The sequence below is a fragment of the Mustela nivalis genome (genome assembly GCF_964662115.1).
Source record: "Mustela nivalis genome assembly, chromosome: 8".
Lineage (NCBI taxonomy): Eukaryota > Metazoa > Chordata > Mammalia > Carnivora > Mustelidae > Mustela > Mustela nivalis.
In genome coordinates this window covers 140,580,930-140,607,478 of record NC_139027.1, presented here as the reverse complement: position 1 = coordinate 140,607,478, position 26,549 = coordinate 140,580,930, and the positions used below count along the sequence as shown (strand labels likewise).

Here is a 26,549-nt window from a genome sequence, read left to right as displayed (position 1 = left end):
GGAGGGCAGCCATCCCAGGGCCGTGCTGGGGAGGACAGTGCGCCGCCTCCAGAGACGGGAGGGGGCTGGGGATGCGAGTGGGGGGCTCTACTTCTACATTTCTTGCAGCTGAAAGAACTTGGTCTTTTCATGATTAGAAACAGCCCCGTTTTCAACATCCTCAAACGCTGAAAAGTAATCGAGCAAGATGTCGGCTTCCCCGAAGGCCGCCCTTCTCTGGCTGGGCACAGAGTGGCGCTGGGCTCCCTCTGCCTCGGGGCATGGCTCAGGGGAGGGTGAACCAGAAGGCGCCCACCTTCCCCTTGGGTCCTGAACCTCTGTGACTGCAGAGTCTAGTGGCACGCACTGATACCTCGCAGCCACAAGGTGGCAGCTCCCAGACGCTCGGGACCTGAGGGACGGAACGCAGGTGCAGGTACTGGAAAGGGAGGAATGAGCGCTCAGGCCCCAGACTCACAGCCTCACCTGGCCGGACCGCCTCCCCCTCCCGGGATTCCCCATCACAACACGCACACTGGGAGTGCTGCCGAGGACTGACTTTGTCAGGCATCATCCAGGACAGGGCAGGCTCCTGCTCACGCCAGGCTCCCGCTCAGGGTCGTTTTTCAGGGTAAAGGCAGCTTGAACGCGCCGCTTCTCCATCTCAGCAGGGAGAAGCACCCGGCACAGAAGGCTCCTGCTGGCCCAGGGATCGGTGAGTAGGACCTTAACTGAAGACGAGGAAGCGTCACACGCAGGACGCTCTAAGATGAGACCCAGCAATTAAGACCAGATGCTTCAGGACCCACAAGCCATGGTGGAACGGGTCCTGTCGCCCCCTTGCCCAGCTGGCCCTCTGCCACGGCGGCCATGGACGTGAGGGGTCTTGGGGCTCGGGGTCGGCTGCTTTCTGTTCCTCTGTTCCCCTGACTTGCAGGAGCTGCCCTGCCCACCCCCCGACCCCACACACTGGGGAAGAATGGGAAACTTTCTTTCCATTTCGGGAAGTCGGTGGGTTGGATTTTTCTAGGGTAATGAGTGGGAGTGACTGCCAGGCTGGGCACCTGGAGCCTCATTCTGGCTCTGCCTGGACAGTGGTCTGGTGGACCGGCCCACACAAGGAGTTGGGTGCCAGGGTGGACAGCAGGGCCTGGAGAGGGTGCAGGAAGAGGGCCCAACGCTGCCTCTGTCCTGCAGGCCGGGAGACAGAGCTTCCCATGCTGGTCAAGTACATGTCAAAGGGGTTGTTGTGGTGTGACCCCTCTTCCCGCCTCCCCGTGCGGGGAGGTGGGGGCAGACGCAGGTGTGGCCCCTGGACACCTTCTGCACAAGCGTGCACCACCCTTGGTGAAAGTGTGGGCAGCCTGTGAGACGGGAGACACAGGTCCTCCCTCTCCCCTGGCGGAGCCGGAGGAAGGAGAGCCCCAGGGAGGGAGACGCGGAGGCGGCCTCGTCTCTGCGCTGGGGCAGGTGGGAGGCCAAGCCCCCACTGCCCCCCCAGGAGCCGCGCAGGTGGGAGGCCAAGCCCCCACTGCCCCCCCAGGAGCCGTGCAGGTGGGAGGCCAAGCCCCCACTGCCCCCCCAGGAGCCGCGCAGGTGGGAGGCCAAGCCCCCACTGCCCCCCCAGGAGCCACTGTAAACAGGACCGGCTTCCGTAGCCGAGGGACCGCGGGGAAACGCCCACGAGGGAAGGGAGGGATTCAAACGGCAGCTTGGAAACCCAGATGCCGGAAAAATTAAACGGCTCCTGGTCGCCCCCCACCCCGGATAGACTTGTCCATGTCTGCCCACTCCTGTAAACTGTACCTTCCCCGCAAGGGATTCTGAATTCAAGGTCCTGTTTCTTCAAAGTCACAAGAAAAGTTTAATTTCTCAGAATAGTCTCAAGCAGAGTTAAGGAGCAAAACAGAACAGAAGCCCCAGGGCAGGGCTGTGTCTTCCGTCCTGGCCCTGCCAGACAGAATAACCACCCCTCGTCGGAGGAAATGCAGGACAAGGCCTCAGGAGGGCTAGAGAGGGAGCAAAGACAGGTGTGGACGGGAGGGAGCAGGTGCCCGGAGCAGGAGGCGGGCAGGTAGGGGGACAAGGCAGAGAACAAGCTGTGAGCGCTGCTGTCTACACAGCGAGCGTGTGGGCGTTCACTGTACAAGTCTTCCAACTTCTCTGGATGTTTGAAAATTTTTGTAACATGATGTTGATGGGGAAAAGTCAGAAAGTGAATCTGACTGTAGCACTGAAAACCCCAAGTTATTATGAAGTGCACCCTGAGCCTCATGCCTCCTGGTGTGCCTCTAACCCCTGGACCCCAACACCTGACCTGTGTGAGGGCTGAAGGGTGGGTCTCCCGGGACCATAAAACCCCTCCTCACTCGCGTCTTTCCTGATTTGCTTTAAGGGACCATCGTGTCTGCCCCTCGTTGCTGCTGGGGTAGCCACGTGGGCCGAGGACAAAGTGTGACCCTTGTCTTTTAGTCTTTTGTCAGCCTCCAAGGCCTGCCCAGAACATTTCCTTGGAGAAATTTTAGCCTCTTGGCCCTACTTACCCCTCCGGTAGATGTAGGTGAGCACATGCGGGTTAACACGGCGGAGCATAACCGACTGGGGGGTTTCTCGCATTCTGCAGGTGTATTTTATACTAAGTACATCAGCAGTGGAAGCACCGAGCCCTTTTCTCGGTTATTTGTGTACACGAATGTTGTGATGCTTTTTCAGTTTGAGGCTACATAGTCTACCCTGTCATGTCAAAACTGTCCCGAGCAGGGAAGAACACGCGCCTTGAGTTCGAGCACCTTCAGCGGAACCCGGTGGAGCGTCCTCCTCTTACTGTGTCAGACCTACAGGGAGGAAGCATTTCACTCCAGGGTTGGGAAAGTGAGCCACTCGGGACCACGGCACAGCCCGTCCCTCTCCGCCCTGTAGGAGGGCGGTGTCCCGTGAGACTGGAGTTTGCAGGAAAAGCTCGGTGGCAGGCAGGGGCGATCCTCCTCGACGTGACCAGCGTGATGGAGGGGCGAAGGGCCAGCGGAGGACAGGGCGAGAGTGTCACCCCTGAGCCCCGCAGCTGTAGCGTCTGCTGGGAGAGCAGGGGCTCAGGGGGGCCTGTCCTAAGAAACCTGAGCTCCTCGGCGCTCACCTGCCCCACAGATGAGCAGAGGCCATAAACGAAGCCCCGGAGAGTCTGTCCTTGAGCCCAGAGCTCGCCGCGGGCCCGTAAGCCCTGGAGAAACGGACACAGGCGAGCAGGAGACCTCGCTAGTGTGGCCGCCGCGGGGACGAGGCCCGCCCGGACACGCGGTCGCAGCAGCGGCGTCAGACTGGCACAATTCTAAGTGCCGCGAACAAGGCAGGTTTCTCAAACGTGAACCACCGAGGATCTCGCTGGGTCACAGACTTTTATTCTACAGGCGAGGTAAAATTTGACCTTTACTGCCATAGAACATAATCTGACTTCTACCCTTTCAGGTTCCTGACTGAGACCCTATAAGAAAAGGCAGGTTCAGGGGAGGAAAAAGAAACACAAGTTGAACAGCACGTGTGCCTCCTGCGTGCGCGGGAGACTCCCCAGGAAGCCCGAGAGCTCCCCGGAGTGGCTCTCGCCGCCTCCTCAAATACCACCTGCCCCTAAAGACGAAAGGTGTTCATTTGTTTCTTAAATCCCACGTAGGGGAAGGGAGGGAAAAATAAAATGAGCTGAAAACTGAGAGGGAGGCAAGCATAGGGGACGCTGAGCTCTAGGGCACAGAGCTGCTGGGGGGGGGTAGGGCGGCGGGGAAGAGGCGGCCGGAGGGTGAGCACAAGGAGGGCAGGCACGGAACGAGCACTGGGCGTTACAAGCAAATGACAAGTCACTAAATCCTACCCCGTGAGGTTACCGGGAAAAGCTCAATACATGGGTGTGGCTGTTTCGCAGATTTAGGTCCAGGCCATAATGAGGTACGAGTCAATAAGCATTTCTAGGGTCCTCTCCCTCTTCCCGGCACAGAGAGGGAGGCACACCCCAACCCGTGGGAATCTCCCCGGTGCGACCCTCACACTCGCCTTTTGGAGCCTTTCCCGTGGCTGTGCTGTCCCTTCAAAATATTTTGGGGCGGCCAACTCCGCTCTCCTGCTTCCTCTTAGGGTCCCTTTTGGCTGGTGCTGAGAGTTAAGCCGATGTAAGACACAGATCGACAGGAGAAAAAAGCCGACCCGTTGTGGAGTCCCGATCTGCAAGATTCGGGGCCTTGAGAAGGAATGAGCCCCCGGAGAAGCGGTGGGAGTCGAGAGCTTTGCTCATGGGTTGAACAAGGAGAGGCAGTTTTAGAAAACGTCCTCGGCTGTGTGGGGAGACCGAGGAAGACAAGAGCCTTTTAACAAAACCTGTGCAGAATTCTCGGTCTCCACTTCTCATCCCTGATTGGAAGAATGATTCTTTCTTTCTGGCACTGGGAGGACATGTCTCCTACAGGAATTTTATCTCCTGCTTTGAAGAAAAAGAAGAAAGGTAAGAGTGCTTTTGTTCGACTTACTGTTTTTCAAGTGTCTTTAACTTGAGGTAGGCAGTGTGCCCCGGCGGCGTATTTCCGGACGGTGTGGTGTGTTCGGAGCTCCTCCCCCTGCAGCAGGTGTGAGAGGGGGCTGGCCGGGGGAGGGGCAGGGCCACGGGACCGCGCTGGCCGACTGGGATTGCAAGAGAGATGGACATTGACTTTCTCTAAAATATCCTTTGAGCCCGGACAGTTCTATTCGTGACTACCCCAATTTTTATTTATTTATTTATCTGACAGAGATCACAAGCAGGCAGAGAGGCAGGCAGAGGGGGTGGGGGAAGCAGGCTCCCTGCAGAGCAGAGAGCCCAATGCAGGGCTCGATCCCAGGACCCCAGGATCACGACCTGAGCCGAAGGCAGAGCCTTAACCCACTGAGCCACCCAGGCGCCCCAGTGACTACCCCATTTCTAAAAATTCTGTATGATTTCCCAGTGGTAGCACAGTTCATTCCTTTCAACAGCAAGTTGCTGAGGACAGGGAAGATTTTTATAGGGTCTCTAGGAGGATTTTTACAAAATTCATGATCTGTGTTCCTCCACTGATCATTATTCTGATAACATTGTTTTATGATGTTAATCAAACAAGGAGACCATTGGACGGAAGTGGTTTTAGGGTTAGGTCGAGAGGTTTTGTTTGCTGCCTCGTCGATAATAAAACAGCAACATCCAAGAATAACCTGCCCTTTTATGTACAAGTATGTGATTTAAAACTTCCAATATGGTTGGTTTTCCAACTACCAGAAAATTATTTTTAAACCCCCTGATAAAAAGACCACAGGGCCTTATGGCATGACTTTGCCCAGCTGGCCACAGAACCCAGCCTTATTCGGAGTCTGGGCTCAGAGCAGGATCTTAAACTAGGCAGTCAGCTGTCACCTGATCCGCACTGGGGAGGCCATTCTCCTGATAAGACCCTGGCCACCCCAAAAAGGAAAGTGAGCTTGCAGTGACCCGGCCACTTTCTTATCTAGCACAACTTCCTCGTGCCTGCTCCCTTCTGCTTATAGAAGTCCGTCCTTTCGCGCACACGTTGGAGCTCCTTTCCACCTGCTGGGTGGAGGCTCCCCGACTCGCACATCATTAAATAAAGCCAATAACATCTATAAAATTTTCTCGGTGGAATTTTGCTTTTTAATCCCCCTCGGAATTACTGTTTAAACTGCCACTATTTGGTAGACTCAAATGAATAGACCTCCTTCTCAGAAGTGAGCTTAGAAAAAGGAGCCTTTGAGAATGTTTGCAGCCGCAGGCGCATTCCCGGAGAGAGCTGGCTCCCGGTCCAGGAGGTGCATGTTCTTGTGTGAGCTCCTATCATGTCGCTCTACTGTTACTGAATTTCCATCCGGGCTCCCTAACCATTGGGCACCTTCTGGACTTAAGAAGAGGAGCAGGGACTCTAGAAAGCCCAGTCATGCTTCTCAGATGTCCCCCGTCCTTTGGCAGGTGTGCTGCAGAGTGTTAAGAAAGGACAAGGCATGATCTCCTGCCCAGCGGTTCTGTGAGATGACCGGGCAGACAGGAGACAGACTCAGGAAGAGAACTGCACGAAAAGCACAATGGGCCCACACCCGAAAAACCCAGACAATATCTCCTACTGTTTCATCGACCTCAAGGAAGGAAAAATCCAGCTTCATGAAAACGTAAGATGTGTTTTCATTTTATTGTGTACAAAACCAAGCATACGATAATTTAACAGCAAATAACAAACATGCTCGACGGGGCCAGGCCGTTTGAAATGGACCCCTGGACACAGACATGAAGAAATCATAAATACTGCTTCTCTGTTATCTTGAAACACGATACCACCTAGAGTTTTCTATTTTTAACTACTCGAGTAAGTGAGGGTAAAGAGGAACTCGCATTTAAATCAGGAAAGGTAGAGATTGTTCCGTCTTTCTGGAAACTAGCCTACTGGCGTAAAAACCGGGACAAGCCTCCGTCCTTCCAGCCTGTAGCTGTCAGGAGACCCGGGGCGCTCTGCTCTGGTCCGCACAGGCTCCCGCCGCCGCCCCGCCGGCGCCACTCAGCTCCGATCCTTCAGCCGGCCTGGGCCTTGAGGAGTTGAGAGCTAGTCTCGCCCCAGAGAACCATAGCTGATACTGATAGGTTTTTGCAGTTTCATTCGCTTTTGTACACTTTCACAACTGATTCTAAACCTTCAATAGTTCTTAATTTTCTCTACGCTTTTTTTTTTTTTTAAACCTTGGATTATTTTAGTTGGTTTAAACACAACACGTATGTCAACAACTCCCAGAAGTGAGAGGCACTTCTCTGGAGACAATGACAGGTCCCCAGACTCGCAGGACCCTGGGTGGCTCAGATGGGACCACCCTCAGGAGGCCAGGACTCCGCTCTGGGGCGCGGTCTGCAGGGTCAGCGGGATTAGGGTCTGCAGCATTAGGACAGGAGGCTGTATCGGGAGGGGCTAGGAAATCCTGGGAAGGAAATTGTGCTTATTTTCTGCAGTGAGCCCCCGCTGGTCATCGGGGGCTCTGATCCAGCAGCAAGAATCCTGCTTAAAATAAACCGTCAACCTGAGGCAAAAATGTGAGTAAGCAAAGTCACTTTTTCAGGCTTTTCAAACTGTCATAACATGTGACATTATAACTGTCCCCCAAATTAGGAAACTGACTTCAGTTCAAAGCGCAAGGAACAAATGTGACATCAGAGGCACCGCCTCCCAGTTTCTTAACCAGGATGGTCTTCGGCTCAGATGTCCACCAGGAAGCGTGGACACGGATCCTTCACCCTGTAGGGCTTCCCAGAGGACCCCCACACGGCACTCCTGGAGAAGGCAGCAGCTCACCAGAGACCCCTTAGAATTAATAATGGGAGTGCATGTATATACATGACGTGCTCACAGAGACTCATCGGCCCTGAAATGTCCTAAAGAGCCGGTGGACGTCACAGCTGAGAAGGCATCACGAATGAGGGGCAGCGCCGGCCGGGTACAAAGGACGAGTCCCGCCGCACTCACAAGGACCAGCGCAGGCAAAGGGCACGGGGGACGCCACGCAGCCACCACAGGAAGGCGAACAGAGCCGCGCTAGGGTTTCAAGCCGCAGTGCACACAGTGAGTGGACACGTCACAGCATAACGGAGAACTAGGGAAATGAGCCCCACTAGATGGGCATCTTCGTCTGTATAAAAAGTTACAAGATCTTCATGAAAACACGCACTCTCTCCAGCAGGCTGGTGTGGAAGGTAAAGAGCATAAGACAGAAACTGTGAAAATCTGGAAGTCGAGTCATGGGACAAAAGAAAACGGCCCTAAACATCTGTACATGTTGTTTCGTATTAGTAAAGTCTGATTGTAAATGGGATCTTAACATTTAACTTGTGCGCATTATTTTATTTACGAATGTCTCTTGTCCTTATCCTCTTAACTGAAGGGCCTTGGAAAACATTTGACCTAGAGGTGAAAAAAATAGAAACACGTATGGATGAAAGCAAATAATCATTTCAAGAGATAAATTGGCTTCCGTGATTAAAACATACTGTATATCCAGTGGTCCACCAAAGGTTTTAAAGATTTTACATTATTAACAGAGGCCTCACAGTGCGACTGAAGGCCCACGTAGACCCAGCTTAGTGGTGGTTAAATAAGAAGCTTCTAGAAGAGTCGGGGAGCCACAGGACCCACTGTTTGTGAAGAAGACACCCCCCTAATCTGGAAATGTGTCGCCCATCCCTCCGCCCTGAAGCAAGGTGATAAGATCCTGCTCTTGCAAAGTAAAGCAGATCATGTCATGTCGGCTTCCTACAGCAGGCCCCAGGTCCCGAATCAGTGACGCGATACCGGTCACAGCCACAGTGCTCTCATGTGATCGACGGCTCGTGGCAGGCCTTCCGTGCAGACTCCACAAACCGTGGCTTTACTGCGTACCTTTTCTAGAAGCCACACATATGCCAGAGTCGCTTGGGTGCCAAGTGCTCCGCTCTGGGCTCCCACCAGGCAGGAAGGGTTCTTCTGAGACCCACTGGGCACTGCTTTCATCTCTGGGCAGAGAACACAAAGGTGGATTTCACCACCACCTCTGAGTTTCAAATGCCTTAAAAAACAAAACGAAACAAAAAACTATAAAAATATTAGATTCCACTGTCTGGAAAGAACAAGCAGCTCAGTGTTCCATGACTTTGCTCCAGAAGGGGCTCCCGAATGAGAGGAAGGGCTGTGGCCCCTCCTGGGCCTGAAGTAGACAGGATTTCTGTCTGGACGGTTTAGGAGAAGGGCACGGAGAACCCTCTTTCAAACGTCTCAGACTCTGCACAGTTGAACACGGTACGCAGGACCTTCGACCTGCAGGTGCTCGGGGCTGGGGCAGCTGGGGGGCAGCTGGGGGGCAGCTGGGGGAGCTGGATGGTGCGGCCATGGGGATGTGCGGCTGGCAGCGGCGTCCAGTTCGGACTGGTCATTGTATGTCCTTATATGGCGCAGACCTGGGTTCATGAAGCTAAAGGGCTCTCATGTGCTTAAGACTGCCAACACGAAGAAAGGCTCATTGAAAGCTGCCTTTCCTGGCAAATAAGCCCCAGCCGGCTGCACCCCAGGACCACCCGAGGACTCGCCTGTGGGTCGCCAGAAAACGTCCTTGGACTCACAGTGTGCCAACCTTCGGTCGAGCTCTGACATTTAGCACTCTGTGGGACTTTGCAACGCATCATTTCGGTTCTTGCTTGAATTTGTATGTGCTTGGCTTTACTCCATTGGTTTTGGGTTTCTTCTCGCTGGCTATGGCGGTGGGGACACAGCTGCTCGCTCTGCCCTTCTGCTTCAGGCCCGCGTGAGCCTGCGTTCTGGCCGCCCCGACGGGGGTAGCGGAGTCGCGGGGGGTCGCCCCCTGCGCGGGAGCCCTGGCGACGCCACTGTCACCGCAGGGCGGGTCCCAGCGCTGGAGTCTGGGGCTCTTATTGACTTTCTTTCTCTGCTCTTCCGTCCTTGCATCGAGGGCTGGCTTCTGAGAACTCGGCCTGCTGGCCCGAGGCGCACGGAGGCCTTTGGCTGTGTCAAACGCGTAACAGGACGGTCGGGCTTCTTCTGGGTGTAGCTCCTTCCTCCGGGAAGGGCCCGGAGCTCCCGGCTTGCAAGCCCCCTCCTGGGGAGGCCTGGCTGCAGCACTGGCCACCAGCTTGCTTCTGCCTGGGCTTTTCAGAGCCCCCGTGGACATGCCAGGGACGGTGGGAGGCTTGGCTTTGGCGCTCTTCCCCTTCTCACCTTGGACGGTCTGCATCTGCAGCCACTCGAGCTGGACCAGCCTGTCGATGTACCTGGCGAGTGGCCCTACAGCGCCGCAGCGAGCTGCGGGCCTGGGCTCGGTGCCGGGTGGCACGGCCAGGTCGCGGAGGTCCCAGGAGCTGAACGGGGCCGGCAGGAAGTCCGCATACTGGTAGGAGGGGCGCGCGCCGCCCCCGGCTTCAGCTTCGGCGTCTGACTCCAGGCCCGGGTCCGTAGCGTGGATCTCCTCCGCGCGCAGGTGCAGCTCCGGGGGCGCGCGCACCGACGGCAGCAGGGGCACCCGCTCCGAGTCGGATAGGTCGCTGGCGCTGTCCTCATCCTCGCCCACACCCTCCTTCAGGATTTTCATGCACTGCAGGTCCAGAAACAGCTCCTTCCCCGAGGCGCCCCGCCGCTGAGGGCCCGGTGGGCTCCTTTTGGGTTTTCCTTCTGGGAACCTGCTGTCCTGGAGTCCGTCCGCAGGAGGCTGGGAGGACACGCGGGGCACTTGGGATTGACTCTGCCTCTTTCCTGAAGGGTTTTTTGAACGTTGTACTTTATTCCAAGACGGGCCACCATTCATATTGCTGTAAGAAAGAAAACTGTAATTCTTAGTTCGTAAGACACAAAGAGGTCTGGCTGTGATTGAACAAGCAGGCTCCCCTGGCTGTGGCCGGCGCTGTCCCTGGGAGGGGCAGTGGGCCACCCTGGTCTCTAGTCAAGAAACAGTGCAGGGCACAGGGGCCAAAAGAAGTTGCACGGATTCAGTCTCATATCAAATAGTATCACTTCGGAAAAACACTGACATTTCTTAAAGTGCTTATAATTTTAGACCAGTCAGGTATACTTTAAAAAAACACCACCACCACCAGTTTGGAGAATATCTGTCCTAAACTCTCCATCTGTTCTGCTGTTGGTGAACAGTGTTTAATGACCCTAGTGAGTAAAAGCCATGGTTTCTTTCTCAAGGCTACTTTCCATGAAAAATAAACAAGGTGTAAAATGCAAGTTTTCTACAACTTAATCACTGATGAGTGGTGATTCTGAGCTCTTGAATCTAATCTAATCTAATCTTAATATGAAAGAGTATAGCACAGACAACCTGTACCTTTAATCAAAAGCTTACTAAAGTATTCTCAAATAGGAAACACATTCAGGAAAACTTTAAAAGGAGAGAGAAAAAAAATATCACAGGGTGCCATAAAGCAGAGCATGAATGAAAGCAGGATTACTGCTGTCTTGCGAATTGTGCAGAAAAGGGAATGATGACTAGGAGAGCAACTGCCCTCCCCCACCCTGCCCAGCGATTTACTCTGAGGGAAGATCTTCTACCAGAGTTGAAAATACTTTCTTTTCTGTGTATTTACCCAAAACACAGCATCTCACTAGGATTCACAATACCTCTCAGGAACCCAAGTCAGGTAGGGTAAAAGCAAATGAGTGTTAATATGCTTTCTGGAAACCTCAGAGGTTCACTGGTCCTGTGGTTTCTACCACAGTAAGCAATCATTTGAAAATACGTGATTTCTTAATAAATATGAAAGGTGTTGAATCATGGCCAACAAACTAACACATGCTCAGTATATGTTGAAGAAATGGAACTCATTTGGAACTCATAACCAATCCTGTTATAACTCTTGTTGACTCTGTCAGTGTACATCAATAAAAGTGATTATCAGGATCCTTTTTATAAAAAAGGAAACAGTCATAGAAGGGTAATTAAGTGGCTTAACCCAAAATGATAGGTTCTGCTAATGGTGGCAGAATTATGACCTCTGGAATTCTTACTAACTCATAATGTTTAAAACCACTTTGCCAACTCATTTCTGTTGCATAAAAAATGTAAACACAGATTTCTTCCCCACAGACATTTTTTTTTTTTCCAGCCACACATATTTGGCCTGGAGAACTGGTATCATGTGCCTTTTGCAAGATAAAGCAATTAAAATCATTTACCTGCTTTTCTGATGAGACTTCGTCACCCTATTCCCTTTCTTGAAAAAATCAGATGGCTGATCATCTTCTAGGGTTTGACAGACTGTCTAAAAAACAAACATGCTTTTAAAAATAATAATTTAGATAAGATAATAAATTCAATAATTTAGATAAGATAACAAATACTGTGACAACACACACACAACACAACAGCAGAACAGATCTAATAAGGTTTTCCCTCAGAATTTACATCACCTTTTCTGTCGTGCTTGAAATATTCTTGCTCAGTGTGTTTGCAGATGATGACAGCTGGGGAAGTGACTTCTTTATTCCTCTTATATTTGGAAAGGAAGACTCACCACCGGAACTGGAAGCAACAGAACCCTGTGGGTAAATATGGATTGCAAAGGGTCCCGCCCCCAGTACTGGGCTGGCTTGCACTGGTTTGTTTCGAAATATTTGCATAGTATTGAAATGGGGGGGGTACTGCCTTCTGTGTACAGTTTCATCTTTTTTGCTTGTTTGTTTTTCACAGTGGATATTAGATACAAAATCACACAGCTATAAATGTTGCGTATGGAATCCTTCCCTCTCTTCTTATACACACAGACACACACACACAGACACACACACACACGAGCCTCCTCAGAAATGTGTGGGGCTAATTAATGATTAAGATTGGGTATTACTCCAATCTCCCATGCCCATTCATTCATTCATTCATTCAACAAGTAATTACAGGAGAGCCTTGAAAACGGCCAGGATTAGGCACACATCCCAGCTGTCATGGAACAACCACTCTATTGGGGAAGCTCCCCTTTAATTCTCCCGCCTTCGGGATCACATCAGTGCATTAAAAGACCGTCAGTATAGTAATTCAGATCATAAAATGTTATCTCTGTGAAATTCCATTGATTTGTATCAAGAATGCTGCTTTCCCTGATCTTGAGTGGGTGGCCTACTAAAAGGGCCCTGATTTGAAAGTGAATACTTTCTTCCACGACACCCGGCACCTCCGTAAAATAGACAAGAGGTGGGGTAGAAGACTTTTTTCTTCCTGAAACTCTGCTGTATTACTTCTCATCAGCGCCTGTGCCTTTCAGCCAGGGCACACAGGCTCTCACAATTAGTGACTTACACCATCAGCAGGCTTGATTTATGTTAGATGTAGAGAAGGTTCTTTACTGGGCCAGCCCTCCATCAGTCGTTTGGTTTTCCTTCTGCTTTGTCCCCCGGGACGATAAAAAGGAACCTTCTACGATGGCTGGCCCCGTACTGCTGTCTGGGGGCGCGTTTGCACCTTCCCCAGTGCATTTCACCTGGCACGCTCTACAGGTAAGCGGCGGCGTTTTCGGGCCATTACAGAATGAAATAGGAGAAAATTCTTGCAGGGGGCCTGCATCCTAAGATGCAGAAAGCAAGCTCGCGGTTTCCCTGGTGGCTCGCGCCCGCAGCGGAACAAAGCTAAAGGTCTGAGACTCTGGCTACAGAAAGGCTTCCCCAGCGCCAGCGGCCGATTAAGGGCAGCCGCGTAATTCATCACAGGGCATTAACTCCGGTTCCCAGGTCTTCGGGCCCCGCGCCAGGAGACGGACAGGGCAGCACCGCCCCCTCCCCACCCTCCGGGGAACTGGCTGGCGGTCCGGGCGGCAAAGCATTGTGGGTGATGTGTGGTGGGACGCCAGCCCCTTGCGCAGCGAGGCTCCCTCGGTCTGGCAGGGGCCCCAGGGTGCAGGGCAGACGTCCAAGGAGCTGGCTAGCCTACAGGCTTCCAATTAGCCGGGGGCCCGCTTCTGGAAAGGCCGATTGATGCGCACCCCCCAACCCGGTGACCCAGAAGTCCAAGGGCCCGCAGCATGCATCTTTCTCGTCCTCGCTGGTGCAGACACAGGTCTGCGATCGATAGGCGCAGGGACCCGGCAGATGCAGACAGAAATTGATCAGACCTGTTCGGCGATCGCCGAGGACACGTGACGAGGCCGCCAGGCAGCCTCCCCGGCGCCGGGCGGGGAGGCCGGACTGCGGCGCGCTGCGGCAGGCCAGGGGAGGCGGCGGCGCGCAGGGCTCCCCGGCTGCGCGGGGCCGGCGGGGCCGGCGCGCGGCGGCGTCACGAGGGGCGGGGCGCAGGCTCGCCGGGAAGTTGCGCCCCGACAAGTTGCAGCCATGTAAGTAACGCCGCGGCCGGGAAGGTGGGAGGGGCTGCGCGGCCCGCGTCCCCCCGACCAGAGCCTCGGAAGAAGCCGAAGGGAGGCGCCACCCTGCGCTCCCAGGGAGGGGGGGCGCGGAAAAGCCTCCCCCCGGAGAAAGCACTCATCTCTCGGCTGACGATCTCCTTTCTCGCTGCAAGAAGCGGAAGACCTGCGCCAGGACTCGGGGGGCGCGGCGGCGGACGGGGGGAGCGCACAGCCGGCCCCAGAGGCTCCCTGCGGACGGCGGTTTTCGGCGGACACTAGGGAATTCTGAGCCCGACGGGGACCCCGAGGTAGCGAGCTCCGGGTCCGGAGGCTGCCCCTCGGTTCCGGCTTCCTGTCGCCCGACGGCTAGCCGGGCCATGTCCGGAGGCTGGGGTTCGGCGGCCCTGCCCCCCGCCCCGGGGTCGCGGAAGCCCGCCCCGCGGAGCCTCAGCTGCCTCTCAGACCTGGACGGCGGCGCTGCCCGGGAGCCACGGCCCTGCAGGCCCCCCGGGAGCCCGGGCCACGCGCCGCCTCCACCCCCCGAGCCGTCCGGCTGCGACCCCCGCCTCCGGCCCATCATCCTGCGGCGGGCGCGCTCGCTGCCCAGTTCCCCCGAGCGCCGCCAGAAGGCTGGGGGCGCGCCGGGAGCCGCGTGCCGGCCGGGCTGCAGCCGGCAGCTCCGCGTACGCTTCGCCGACGCGCTGGGCCTGGAGCTGGCGCAGGTCAAGGTGTTCAATGCGGGCGACGACCCGTCGGTGCCGCTGCACGTGCTGTCGCGCCTCGCCATCAACTCGGACCTGTGCTGCAGCAGCCAGGACCTGGAGTTCACCCTGCAGTGCCTGGTGCCCGACTTCCTGCCGCCCATCGAGGCCACCGACTTCAGCGAGCGCCTGGGGCGGCAGCTCGTCTGTTTGGAGCGCGTCACCTGCTCCGACCTGGGCATCAGCGGCACGGTGCGTGTGCGCAACGTGGCCTTCGAGAAGCAGGTGGCGGTGCGCTACACCTTCTCAGACTGGAAGAGCGCGCATGAGGTGGTGGCCCGGTGGCGCGGGCCCGCGGGCGCCGAGGGCACGGAGGATGTGTTCGCCTTCGGCTTCCCGGTGCCGCCCTTCCTGCTGGCGCTGGGCTCGCGCGTGCACTTCGCGCTGCGCTACCGAGTGGCGGGGGCCGAGTACTGGGACAACAACCATGGCCACGACTACAGCCTCACGTGCCGCAACCACGCCCTGCACATGCCTCGTGGGGAGTGCGAGGAGAGCTGGATCCACTTCATCTGAGGGTGGCCCGGCCCGGCCCGGCCCGGCCCCAGCGGTTCCCTAGCCGGTCTCTCCCGTCCCTGCGGTTGCTCTTCCTCATACCCCACCGCCAGCCCGAGTCTTCTCACTTCACTTCCCGCTGCAAGGTCCCTGGGCGGTGGCCCTTCCCATCTTCTACTTGAAACATCTGTGTCACTGGGTCTAAAAAGTAGCCCCAGGTGGCCGGAAGGCCGAGTCTTAGAACGCGCTGGGGGAGGGTGCTGGGTGGGCGGATGCATGGCTGGGTCGGCCCTTCCGGAGAGAGCCCGGGTGGGGAGGGTGGGGTGGGTTGGTTGGTGGGTTTTTTGGAAAGGCCGGCATCCTCCTGCTGGGAAAGCCTGTGGCTTTTTGCATGTGTTCTGACCGGGTCTCTGTAAATGTAGCTGTTATTTATGATCATTGTGATGTTGGAACATTTTACCCTGATTGGATGCCTTCTCAAGAACATTCTGGATTTAACAAGCTAAAAAATAAGCCCTGTGTGTCTGTGCCCATTGCAAACAGAATGTTCGGTGTGACCCCCATCGTGGTCCCTTGAGGCGTTTCTGCCCTGGGACATGGAAAACCTGAGACTAGGTTGCTTGCCAATGTCTGTAGACTTCTAACAGTGGGAAACTATTAATAGGCAAGAAATTTATGCCTCATCAGTCATCATACAGCCATTCCTGGGAGTTCAGGCTGCCCTGGTTAGGCCATGTGTCTTCTACATCAACAGCCAAGGAAGGGGGGAAAGCTGGACTTTCAAAACTAGCAAAACAGCCCCTTCTCTTGCAGTCTCGCCTCCCCCTTCCTCTCTTTGATAATTATGTATCTGCATGTTATCAGGCTATTCTGTTTAGGTTTGAGACGACCTAAACATTTTAAGAAATTCTGCCTTAAGTTATTTCAATTTTCAGGCACTTCTATGGAAAAATTTCAGGCAACAATGCCCTTTGCAATTACCTTTTTGATGACTAAGGTGACTCCTTTAATGTCTGCTTAAGTGTCAGAAAATTCCAGCGGTCATCCTTCAGAAGTCAGATTATCAAGTGGAACTGGCAGGTGTTTTTATCAGTAGCTGGAGCCCTGCAGGAAAAGTCATCAGTATTTATACTTTTTAATCATTTTAAAATGTATTCATATTTTCCCAGTTTTATCAGCTACCTGCCAACTTTATTGTTTGTGCCTTCAGACAGGAGAGTTTCTAACATTGTCTGGACTTTCCCCACCTCCCCATTTTAAAAATGTTAAATGCTTTTCCTTCTTTGTTGTTTATCTCTAACCAGGAAGTCAAAGCCTTTGTGCCCTGCTGAATGCCAGGATGACTTAAAACTCCCAGCGAGCTGCCGCTGATTTCTTTTGGTGCTGAGCGGTGGTCTCTCTGACAGCAGGTGCTAACACTGAGGTGTGGAAACCCAGCCAAGATGAACAAGGCCTCCAACTTGGGAAGTTTGGTTCTAATACAGTTGAAACCAGTGTCATTAATTTGTGATAGCTGTCACCAATGAATTGACTCTCAATTTTTGAATACTTATTGACATTTGTCAAATCGCTATGTAAACGATGTGTTTTGCCTTTTAACCAATTTGTTTTATAATTGCAACTTATGTGTTTCTAAAATTCAAAGAAGAGAGGTCGCTTTCTTTGATACCTTTTGATAATAAGAACACTGAATTTTGATTTAAAGTGTTGTAATTCAATAGAACAACCTTTGGCTACTAGCACTGTGCACTACATTGACATGCAAGAGGGACAGAAGCCTATTTCCATTTCCTGCTGTTTAATTAACTGTCCAATTAGGTCACCAAGCCTCTGAGAGCCTTAGCTGTTGTGTCCTTGGCCCAAGCCCAGACTGCAAGACAACTGTCCAGAGCATTCAGGTATAAGAGTTAGAGCTGTCAAATGTATTGTTGTGTAAAAGGCATGTAAAGAATCTTATCCACGTGAAAGTCACTTGTCAAAAAGGTTCTGCTCATGGAATATACAGTAAATGTTTTATCTTCGATAGTAAGAGAACCTCAACGTGCCTTTAAAAAAATCAACATTTAAAAATGTAAAAAATTAAATATACCTGCCTATTTGATAAAGAAGTTGATAAAGTTTAGCTTAAGGAGAACTTTCAGATCCTGAAACAGTTATATTGCTTAAATTTTAAAATTTTGCAGTGGATTGTGCAATTGTGGGGCTGTCGCCCCAAACATATTTGAAGGTCACTTAAGATTATTTCACTCAAGCCTCAATATTAAAGTACGTGCATAAATTGCTATCTGAGGTGTGTTTTTCTTATCTAATTATAGAAACAAGACTTTAGAAACTTCTTGTTTAAGTCATTTCATACGTAAGTCTTACTCTTTCTAAAACACTATCAGATTTAGTGCCTTGCCAAAAAAGGGAAAATTGTAGGACTGCCCCTCCGCCTTAGGAGCACAGTTGTGTATGTCCTTGAGAAACAAATGTGGTCTCTTAGGTCGGGTCCGTGTTAACATCTGATGCAAGTTTGAAGGGAGTGTAGGGTGTGGGAAAATGATTCTTTCAGTGCTTACTGAGTTCTGTGTGTGGAGTAATGAGTGGCTCTCTGCCTCCCCCCCCCCCTTGTGTCCCTCACCCAGCACAAAGCCTTGCACTTCGGGGAAAGAAACTAACATGTACTGTGCCCTCATTCTTATTGGCTTGCCTCAGTGATAGTGATAGGTACTGCATGCAGAGGATTTCGTTGAACTCTGAAAATTACCTGATAGATAATGCCCCTGCTTTCTTAGCTGACGAGAATGAAGCTCAGAGGGGTTTCAGCCATTCTTCTGAAGACCCCCAGCTGGTAAGCCTCCCGGTCAGCCTTCAACCCAGACCAAAGTCCACCTGCTCTGCCCTGTAACAGGAGGTGTTTGTGAAATTTAATGGGAAACCCAGTTATGATTGATCGATAAGGTTTTCCATCTAACAGCGTACCCTAAAACCCTACTTAAGAACAATTCAATTAAGATGATCGCTTTTATCTTCCATGTGGTCGCGTACTAAACCCCGTGCTTGCCCGATCCTTGAAACAACAAAGCATCCTTATTTTTCTTCTCCACTACAAGGTGGTAAGACCAGAGATCGGGACGTGACTTCCCAAGTGCTTGTCTGCTGGTCCGTTTCGGAATTGCTTCCTATTTCGCACAACAAGCATCCGTTGATCTTATCATTTAAACTGATAACTTAAGTGAAAATGCTCCAAAAAGCCTGGGGAAACAGTTGATGATTGTGCTCAGTACCACGCCTTCAGGGCCTCAACCTAACGTCCCCCTAGGGTCTGCGGTTTGGCCGGTGAGGGCAGCAAACCCTGGCACCACTTGCATCTACGACACTGGAGTGGGGCGTGTCCCCGGTGGGCGTGACCCACAGGTGGGCGTGGCCACAGGTGGGCGTGGCCCGGTGGCACGTGGGCTCCCTCGGGGGAGTCGGGCCCTCGCCCGCGCTCTCAGGGTTCGCAGTTGTGTCCGGGTCCCCGCGACCCCGTCACGCCGTCACCGTCCAAGGGGCTGGTGGGCAGCCCAGAGGTCTCCCGGGGCCGCCCACGCCCTGCTAGCCGGCGTCCTGCACGGCGGCGAGTGGGGGCACCCGGCGTCCGCACCCGGGGAGGGCAGTGCCGGCCGGGTAGGGCCGCCGTCGCCTCCTCTGGGGCGGGGGCCGGGGCAGTGGCCGCAGCGCGCAGTCCCCTTACCCTGCCCCGCCCACCGCGGCGCCCCTGCCTCGGGCCTCGGCGACTCCTGCGTCACCGTCGGGTGCTAGGGGTGGAGCCTGAACTGCGCGCGGCGCTGATTGGACGCGCTTCCGAACGCACGCGGCGCTGATTGGTCGGATGCTTCCCGCCCTCCGTCGGCCGCCTGAGGAGCCGAGGCCGGAGACGCGACGCGAGGCTGCGGCCGTGGCGGCGGCTTCCCGGGCCGGACGGGGGAGCTTCTCCCAGCCGCAGGTAGAGCCGGGCGCCGGGCCGGGCCTCCCTGACGGTGGGGCTGCGTGGCTGGGGGCCGTGGCGCCGGGCCGGTCTCCGGGAGCAGCGGGTGGGCGAGCGGGGGGACGGCCGGCCCCTGACGGTTGAGGCGGAGCCGTTGTGGAAACGGCCGCGGCGGCGCGGCGGCGAGGACGACTCCGGCCGGCCGAGCAGCGCGGGCCTCGCGCCGATCGCCGGGCAGGCAGGGGCTGGGTCCGCAGTACGCGCCGGGCGGCGGGCGCGAGCGGCGGGCGGTGGGCTGTGGGGCGGCGCGGGGCCGACGCGCGGGGCAGACCCCGCGGCCGCCTCAGGTGAGGAGAGTCCAAGCCCCGCCCCCTGCCTTCTCGGTTGGCTGGGGCGGCGGGGCGGGGCGGGGCCTGCGGGGCGGGGCGGGGCCTGCGGGGCGGGGCGGGGCCTGCGGGGCGCCGGCTCCCACCTGCGGCGGCCGGGCTGTCTGCCAGCGCGGCGCTGGGGGCGCTAATGAGACGGGTGCGTGCGCGGGGCTCCGCCGCGAGGTCGCGGCTGTTCGCTGAGGCCGCTGGCGGGTCCCTTCTAGGGAGGGGCGAGGGCGCTGCTCCTCCTCGGTCCCCGTCCCCGGCCCCTGTCCTTGGTCCTGGTCGGCCTCCGGTCCGTGCGTGCACGTGAGCGGTCGGTGCGGGCTGGAGCGCGCGCCTTGTACTGACCCGCGGGGCTTTGGGGCCAAGGGTGCCCTCCTGTGGGGTTGCCGGGGGGTCTCCAGGCCCTGGCCTGTGTCTGCCCGCGTGCGGACGGTCCGCCCTCCCCGCGCGCGCTGGGGCTGCGTTGGGAATGCGCCCGGCGGAAGCGGGTCGTCGTGTAAACGGTGTTTCCCTCGCGGGTGTCTGCGCCGCTTCCGGCCCGCGGCCTGATCTCCGCCCGCCCAGGTCTTAACCTCTGGGGCCTGAGACTGGGCTCCACGGTGGAGGCGGGGCCTACTTTAGAATGGTTCTTTCCTTGAAAAAGAACAAAATCTTAAGAGATTGGGAGGGAACATGAGTTAGTAATGAACATTGGTCTTAAATACCATTATTTAGCTAATCCTGAAACTGTTTGTCGTAATTAAACTTAGGAAATGTTCTTGTGGAAGCACTTAGTCCCCGCCCTGGTGTTTCCTTGTCCTCGGCCGGGCGGGGTCCGCGTTGTGCGCCCGCCGAGTGCCCGCCGTGTCCGCGGACTTAGGCCCGCGCGAGTCGCCGGGAGCGGCCGCTGACCTCAGCCGCCCTGGGCGCCTGCGCAGGCGCCGCGCACTAAACTGCTGCTGACTCCGCCGTGGCCCGTGTTCCGGGGCGCTCCGACTGGACGTGTGACCCTGTTAGCAACGGTGCCTCGTTGTGCTCCACTCGGGGAGCGATTTCGCAGGGAATCGTTGTCTTCTCATTCCTGAGCGCTTCGGCGGTGCGAAGCGTAGAGACAGTCGGCAGTGTCGGCGCGATCTACCGCCTTCTCCGGCCGCGCTGGCCTTGTTTGGGCCTCCGCCCCCACGTACAGATTTATAAAGATCCACTCATTTATTCCAGGGAGAGCGAGAGAGCGCTGTAGGGGGGGGGGGGGGGGCTCTCAAAGCCGCCTCCCTGCTAGGCACGGAGACCCCTAAGAGGGCCTCGGAACAGGACCCATGAGATGGCAACCGACGCTGAAACCGGGAGCCAGATGCCCGCTGGCTGCCCCCCGCGGGCACCACAACTGTGTTTGAACCGGGGTCTTCCAGCATATACAACAACAGAGTAGTGTGGTTAACTGAAGTTGAGCCAGAAAGAGGTTTCTCTGGGGCCTGAAGGTTGGAGGTCCCGGCATGAGTGTCTGTGTGATGCTTGTAGGAGTCGCTGGCGGGGGGTGGACTCTAAGGGAACAGAGGATTCTTGTGTTCTCCTGGATAAAAGTGGGTGTGTGGGGGCGTGACAGAGACCAGGAGGTACAGAGTGGTGCTGTTTTGGTGCTTTGTGCTTTCCATGTCTTAAGTCCTTCTGTATTACAAAGTCCTGGAGACAGCCTCCTGCTCTCCCTTCTAGTAGTTTTTAAACATGACTTACTACACTGCGTAATGAATGAATCTGTAGTTTCTTTTTGTGAATGTGGGAAATAGAGGTCTGAATTTTTTTTTTCATATGGTGAGTCAGTTTTCCTAATACCGTTTATCAACTAGTTTACCTATTCCCCTCTGATTTATAAAGCCTTCTGTATGCATGAACTTACATGTTTGGGTATGCATTTGGACTCTCTTCTGTCGTATTGATCCATTTATTTCCTATTAACACTTTTTTTACCATTGTGTCTTTGTGACATTTTTAAATATCAAATAGGATTATTCTTCCATTTTTTACTTTATTTTTAAAAAATTAAATTCCAGTATAATTACTGTACAGTGTTTTATTAGTTTTAAGTATACAATATGGGGATTCAGCAGTTCTACACATTACACAGTGCTCATCACAATAAGAGTAATCTGAATTACTTTTTTACTTAATTACTTTTTTACTTAATTATTTAATTACTTCTTTACTTAATTACTTCAGAGTAATCCTAATTCTTTTCATATATTTCACCATCCCTGTACTCTCCTTGCCTCTGGTAAGCAACAGTTCTCTAGATTTAAGAGTCTGTTTTTGTTTATTTCTTTTTTTGTTTATTTCTTTAATTCCACGTTCGATTGAGATCATGTGGTATTTGTCATTCTCTGACTTATTTCAGTTAGCATTATACTCTATAGGTCTATCCATATTGTTGCAAATGCCAAGATTCCATTCTTTTTTATGGCTGAGTAATATTCCATTATGTATATACACCCTCATCTGTGCCATTCATTTATTGATGGATACTTGGGCTGTTTCCATAAATTAGCTACTGTAAATAATGCTGTAGTAAACTATAGGGATGCATATATCTTTTGAAATTTGTGTTTTGCATTTGGGTAGATAACCAGCAGTGGAATTACTGGATCATATGGTAGTTCTAGTTTTACCTTTTTGAGGAACATCTGTACTGTTTTCCAGAGTGGTTGCACCACTTTCATTCCCATAAGCACTGCACAGAGGTTCCTTTTTCCCCACATCCTCACCAACAGTTGTTTCTTCTGTTGTTGATTTTCACCATTCAGATAAGTGTGAAATGATATCTCATTGTTATTTCGATTTGTATTTCCCTGATACATGATTGTGAGCAGCATTTCATGTGTCTGTTGGCCATCTGTATGTCTTCTTTGGAGAAATGGCTGTTTTTGTCTTGTGCTCATTTTTTAAATTGGATTTTGTTGTTGTTGAGTTGTATAAGTTCTTTATGTATTTGAACACAACCCTTACCAGATATGTCATTTGCAAATATTTTCCACCATTTGATAGGTTGTCTTTTTGTTTTGTTGACTGTTTTCTTTGCTGTGCAGACTTTTTATTTTTATGTCATCCCAACAGTTTTTTTTTATTTTGTTTTCCATGCCTTAGGAGACCTATCCAGAAAAAGGTTGCTATGGCTGATGTCAGAGAAATTACTGCCTGTGCTCTCTTTTAGAATTTTTATGGTTTCAGGTTTCACATTCAGTTCTTTAATCCATTTTGAATTTATTTTTGTGTATGGCATAAGAAATTGGTCTAGTTTCATTGTTTTGCATCGTGGCTGTCCAGTTTTCCCAGCACCATTTGTTGAAGACACTGGCATTTTCCCATTTTATATTCTCGTCTCTTTTGTCATAGATTAATTGACCATATAATTAATCATGGATTTATTTCTGCACTTTCTGTTCTATTGATCTATGTGTCTGTTTTTGTGCAAGTACCATACAGTTTTGATTACTATAGCTTTGTAATATATCTTGAAATCTGGGACTATGATACTTCCAGTTTTGTTCTTTTTCAAGATTGATTTGGTTATTTAGGGTCTTTGTGGTTCAATCAAGTTTTAGGATTATTTGTTCTAGTTCTGTGAAGTGTGATTTTGGTATTTTGACATGTATTGTTTTATAACTATAGGTGGCTTGGGTAGTATGGAGATTTTAACAATATATTTTCTCCCAGCCCTAATAGCATTCCATTTATTTGTGTCATCTTCATTTTCTTTCATCAGTGTTTTATAGTTTTCAGAGTGCAGGTCTTTAAGTTTATTCCTAGGGATTTTATTATTTTTGGTGCAATTTTGAATGGAATTGTTTTCTTAATTTCTCTTTCTGCCACATCATTATTACTGTATAGAAATGCATCAGATTTCTGTATGTTGATTTTGTATCCTGTGACCTTACTGAATACATTTATCAGTACTGGTAGTATTTTAGTGGAGTCTTTAGGGTTTTCTATGTATGGTAGCTTATCATCTGTAAATAATGAGATTTTTATTTCTTCCTTACCAAGTTGAATTCCTTTAATTTTTTTTTTCTTTACTGATTGCTGTGGCTAGGACTTCTAGTACTGTGTTGAATAAAAGTGGTGAGAGTAGACATCCTAATCTTGTTCCTGATCTTAGGGAGAAATCTCTCAGTTTTTCACCATTGAGTATGATGTTAGCTGTGAATTTTTCATATATGGCCTTTATTATGTGGAAATATGTTTCCTCTAAAACTCTTCACTTTATTTTTGAGTGGTATTTTTGCTGGCTATAGAATTTATTTGTAGTTTTTTCTATCAGCACTTTGTAATTTCTTCCTTCCTCTCTTTTTTCTCTCTTTCTCATTCCTTCTTTCCTTTCCTTCCCTCCCTTCCTTCCCTTTCTGGTGTTTTGTTTTGTTTTGTTTTAATTTGCTTTTTTTTTTATTGTGTTGTGTTAGTGACCATACAGTGCATCATTAGTTTTTGATGTAGTGTTCCACGATTCACTGTTTATGCACCACACCCAGTGCTCCATGCAATACATGCCCTCCTTAATACCCACCACCAAGCTCACCCATCCCCCCCAACTCCCTCCCCTCTAAAACCCTGAGGTTTTTTTCTCAGAGTGCACAGTCTCTCATGGTTCATCTCTCCCTCTGATCCATCCCCCCTTCACTTTTCCTTTCCTTCTCCTAATGTCCTCCATGCTATTCCTTACGTTCCACAAGTAAGTGACTTTCTTCTTAGCACTTTGTGATTTCTTATAGTGTCCTTGTCTGGCTTTGGTATCAGGATAATGCTCACTTATGTAGTGAGACTGGAAGTATCCCAACTCTTCTGTTTTGGGGAAGAGCTTGAGCAGCACTGGTTTTAGTGTTTGGAAGAATTTACCAGTGAAGCCATCTTGTCCTGGACTTTCCTGTGCTGGGAGGTTTTTGATTACTGATTCAGTCTCTATATTCATGACTAATCTGTTCAAATTTTCTATTTCTTCATGATTCAGTGTTATATTTCTCTAGTTTATATGTTTCTTCTGGGTTTCATTTCTTCTAGGTTGTCCACTTTATTGACATGTAATTGTTCATTGTCTCTTACGATCCTTTATATCTTTGTAATTTGAATTGTAATGTTTCTTTACGATTTTATTTGAATCCTCTTTTTTTTATTAACTCAGCCAAAGATTTGTCTATTTTACTTTTCTTTTTAAATATCCAACACTTATTTTCACTGATGTGTTGTCTTTTCAGTCTGTCATTTGTTTCCACTCATATCTTTGTTATTTCCTTCCTTCCACTAATTTTGGCCTTACTTTTTTCTTCTTTTTCTAGTTCCTTGAGGTGCAAAGGTAGGTTGTTTGAGATCTTTCTTTTTTCTTTTACTGTAAGCATTTTTCACCATAACCTTATCTTTTAAAACTGCTTTTGCTGTATTCCATAGTTTTTTTGCTATGTTGCTTTTCAATATCATTTGTCTCAAGGTATTTTTTTTAAATTTCTACTTTGATTTGTTGGTTGTTCAGAAGGATATTGTTTTATCTTCATATAATTGTAGAATTTTTGGTTTTCTTCTTGTAATTGATTGTTAGTTTCATATCCTTGTGGTCAGAAAACATGCTTGATATGATTTCAGTTTTTTAAATTTATTAAGACTTGTTTTGTGGCCTGACATATGGTTTATGTTGAAGAATCTTCCATGTGTGCTTGAGAAGAATGTGTATCCTGCTGCTCTTGGATGGAATGATCTGTAGGTGTCTGTCAGGTCTGTCTGGACTAACATGTAGGGTAAGTCCAATCTTAAGGCACTTTAAAAAAGACACTGCTCTAAGTCTTCTGCTTTCATAGTTTTTGTTGGTCAGCTATCAGTTTGATTGATGCTACTTAAAAGTGATTTTTTTAAAACTCTCTGGCACTTTTAATGTTTTTGTTTGATTGTTAGCAGTTTCTGTGGTGCACCTGGATATTAGTTTTCTTTTTTGGTTGGGGAGTCTTACGACTTTTTGAATCTATAGTTTGATATCTTTTATTGGTTTGGGGAAATTCTTTCTCATCATTTCTTTAGGACTATTTCTGCCCCATTCACTGTCTCCAAGGATTTCAGTGACAGATACATAGGACTTCATAACTTATCCCCTGTGTTGTTCTGTCTCCTAGTTTCTCTCCTCATATTTTTGTTTACCTTTGTTTCTTTCTGGATATTTTTTTCTGATGTAGCTTCTATTTCTATAATTTTCACCTGTGTGTCTTTCCATTTTATTCTTAATAAATTTGTTATTGACTATTTTTGTTTTTAGAATTATGCGATTCTTTTTCAGATTCTCTGTGGCCTTCCTTACCACCCTAGTTTCTAGTTTCTAGTTTTCTGTCAAAGTTCTCAGTCTTTCTGAATAATCTTTATGTACACAGTATTTATAGTTACTTTAAAGAAAGTATCTGATAATTTTACCATCTGGAGGTCCTATGACCCTGTTAGTCTGGGCTACCTCTGCTATTCCTCATGTTTTCATAGATTCGTCCAAGTCTATGAATTATACTTTAATTATTGCTTTGGTTTCATCTTACAGTTTTGTATGTATACATATTCACTTAAATATTTAGTCATTTCCATCTTTTTTTATCTTGCAAAGGGACATATTTTTGTTTACAAGTATAGGGAAAGTTTGAAGCTATCTTTGTAGTTGATTTCTAAATTTATTGTGAGAACAGGGTATCTATTATGTTATTCTTTTGCATGCTTTGTTTTTGCTTTTGTGGGTTAAGATTTTCTCTTTTATTATTCAGAAATAACCTCACAGTGTTTGTAGATTTGTCTTCTTTGGTATTCAGTGGACTCTTTAAATTTGTGGATGTCCATTTTTATTTTGGGAAAATTCTCGGTTGTTATTCAACTGTTGCTACCTCACTTTTTTTTTTTTTTAATTTTTGGAATTCTTATTGAGTAGATATTGGAATGTCTGCATCTCTCCTATCTGAGATATGAAATCTCAGCTTTTTCTTGTATGCATTTTGTCATTTTATTCCTTTGTGATATTCTGTATTGTATCACCCAACGAATAGTTGCTCCTGCAGACAGCTACCCCCTTAAGCTTCAGGCTTATGACAATAGTGCCTGTAGTGGATGCTTAAAGTTCTAGGCTAGGTCGTTTCTCAGTAATCACCCTTGTGGTTGTT

The 26,549-nt window shown here is 50.7% G+C and overlaps 3 protein-coding genes across 10 annotated transcripts in view; 2 read left to right on the top strand and 1 right to left on the bottom strand.

Moving 5' to 3' along the window:
- Positions 1-6,148: 6,148 nt before the first annotated feature.
- Positions 6,149-17,565, bottom strand: FAM217B (family with sequence similarity 217 member B; the record flags this gene model as incomplete). 8 transcript variants are annotated; one of them, XR_014315935.1, is made up of 5 exons in its annotated part: positions 6,149-7,919; positions 8,394-10,309; positions 11,679-11,764; positions 11,913-12,041; positions 13,604-13,822. XR_014315935.1 is itself a non-coding variant. In XM_082746737.1 (4 exons), the coding sequence occupies one exon, from the start codon at positions 10,303-10,305 to the stop codon at positions 9,169-9,171; it is 1,137 nt and encodes a 378-aa protein (XP_082602863.1). In that variant the 3' UTR covers positions 6,149-9,168. The 8 variants fall into 8 exon arrangements, 3 of the variants coding, with proteins under 3 accessions (XP_082602863.1, XP_082602861.1, XP_082602862.1); XR_014315936.1 differs by having other exon boundaries at positions 6,149-7,699; XR_014315937.1 differs by having other exon boundaries at positions 11,913-12,024; positions 13,604-13,741.
- On the top strand, positions 14,209-17,371 carry PPP1R3D (protein phosphatase 1 regulatory subunit 3D; the record flags this gene model as incomplete). The annotated part of the gene is made up of 1 exon (XM_082746738.1): positions 14,209-17,371. One exon carries the CDS (start codon positions 14,209-14,211, stop codon positions 15,106-15,108), a length of 900 nt encoding a protein of 299 aa, XP_082602864.1. The 3' UTR covers positions 15,109-17,371.
- A 362-nt stretch (positions 17,566-17,927) lies between the features above and the next one.
- The window catches only part of SYCP2 (synaptonemal complex protein 2), a gene marked incomplete at its 5' end in the record, with an annotated part of 71,634 nt that continues 63,012 nt past the window's right edge, over positions 17,928-26,549 (top strand). Inside the window, one exon of the mRNA XM_082746732.1 lies at positions 17,928-19,057. The remainder of the gene's footprint in view (positions 19,058-26,549) is intronic.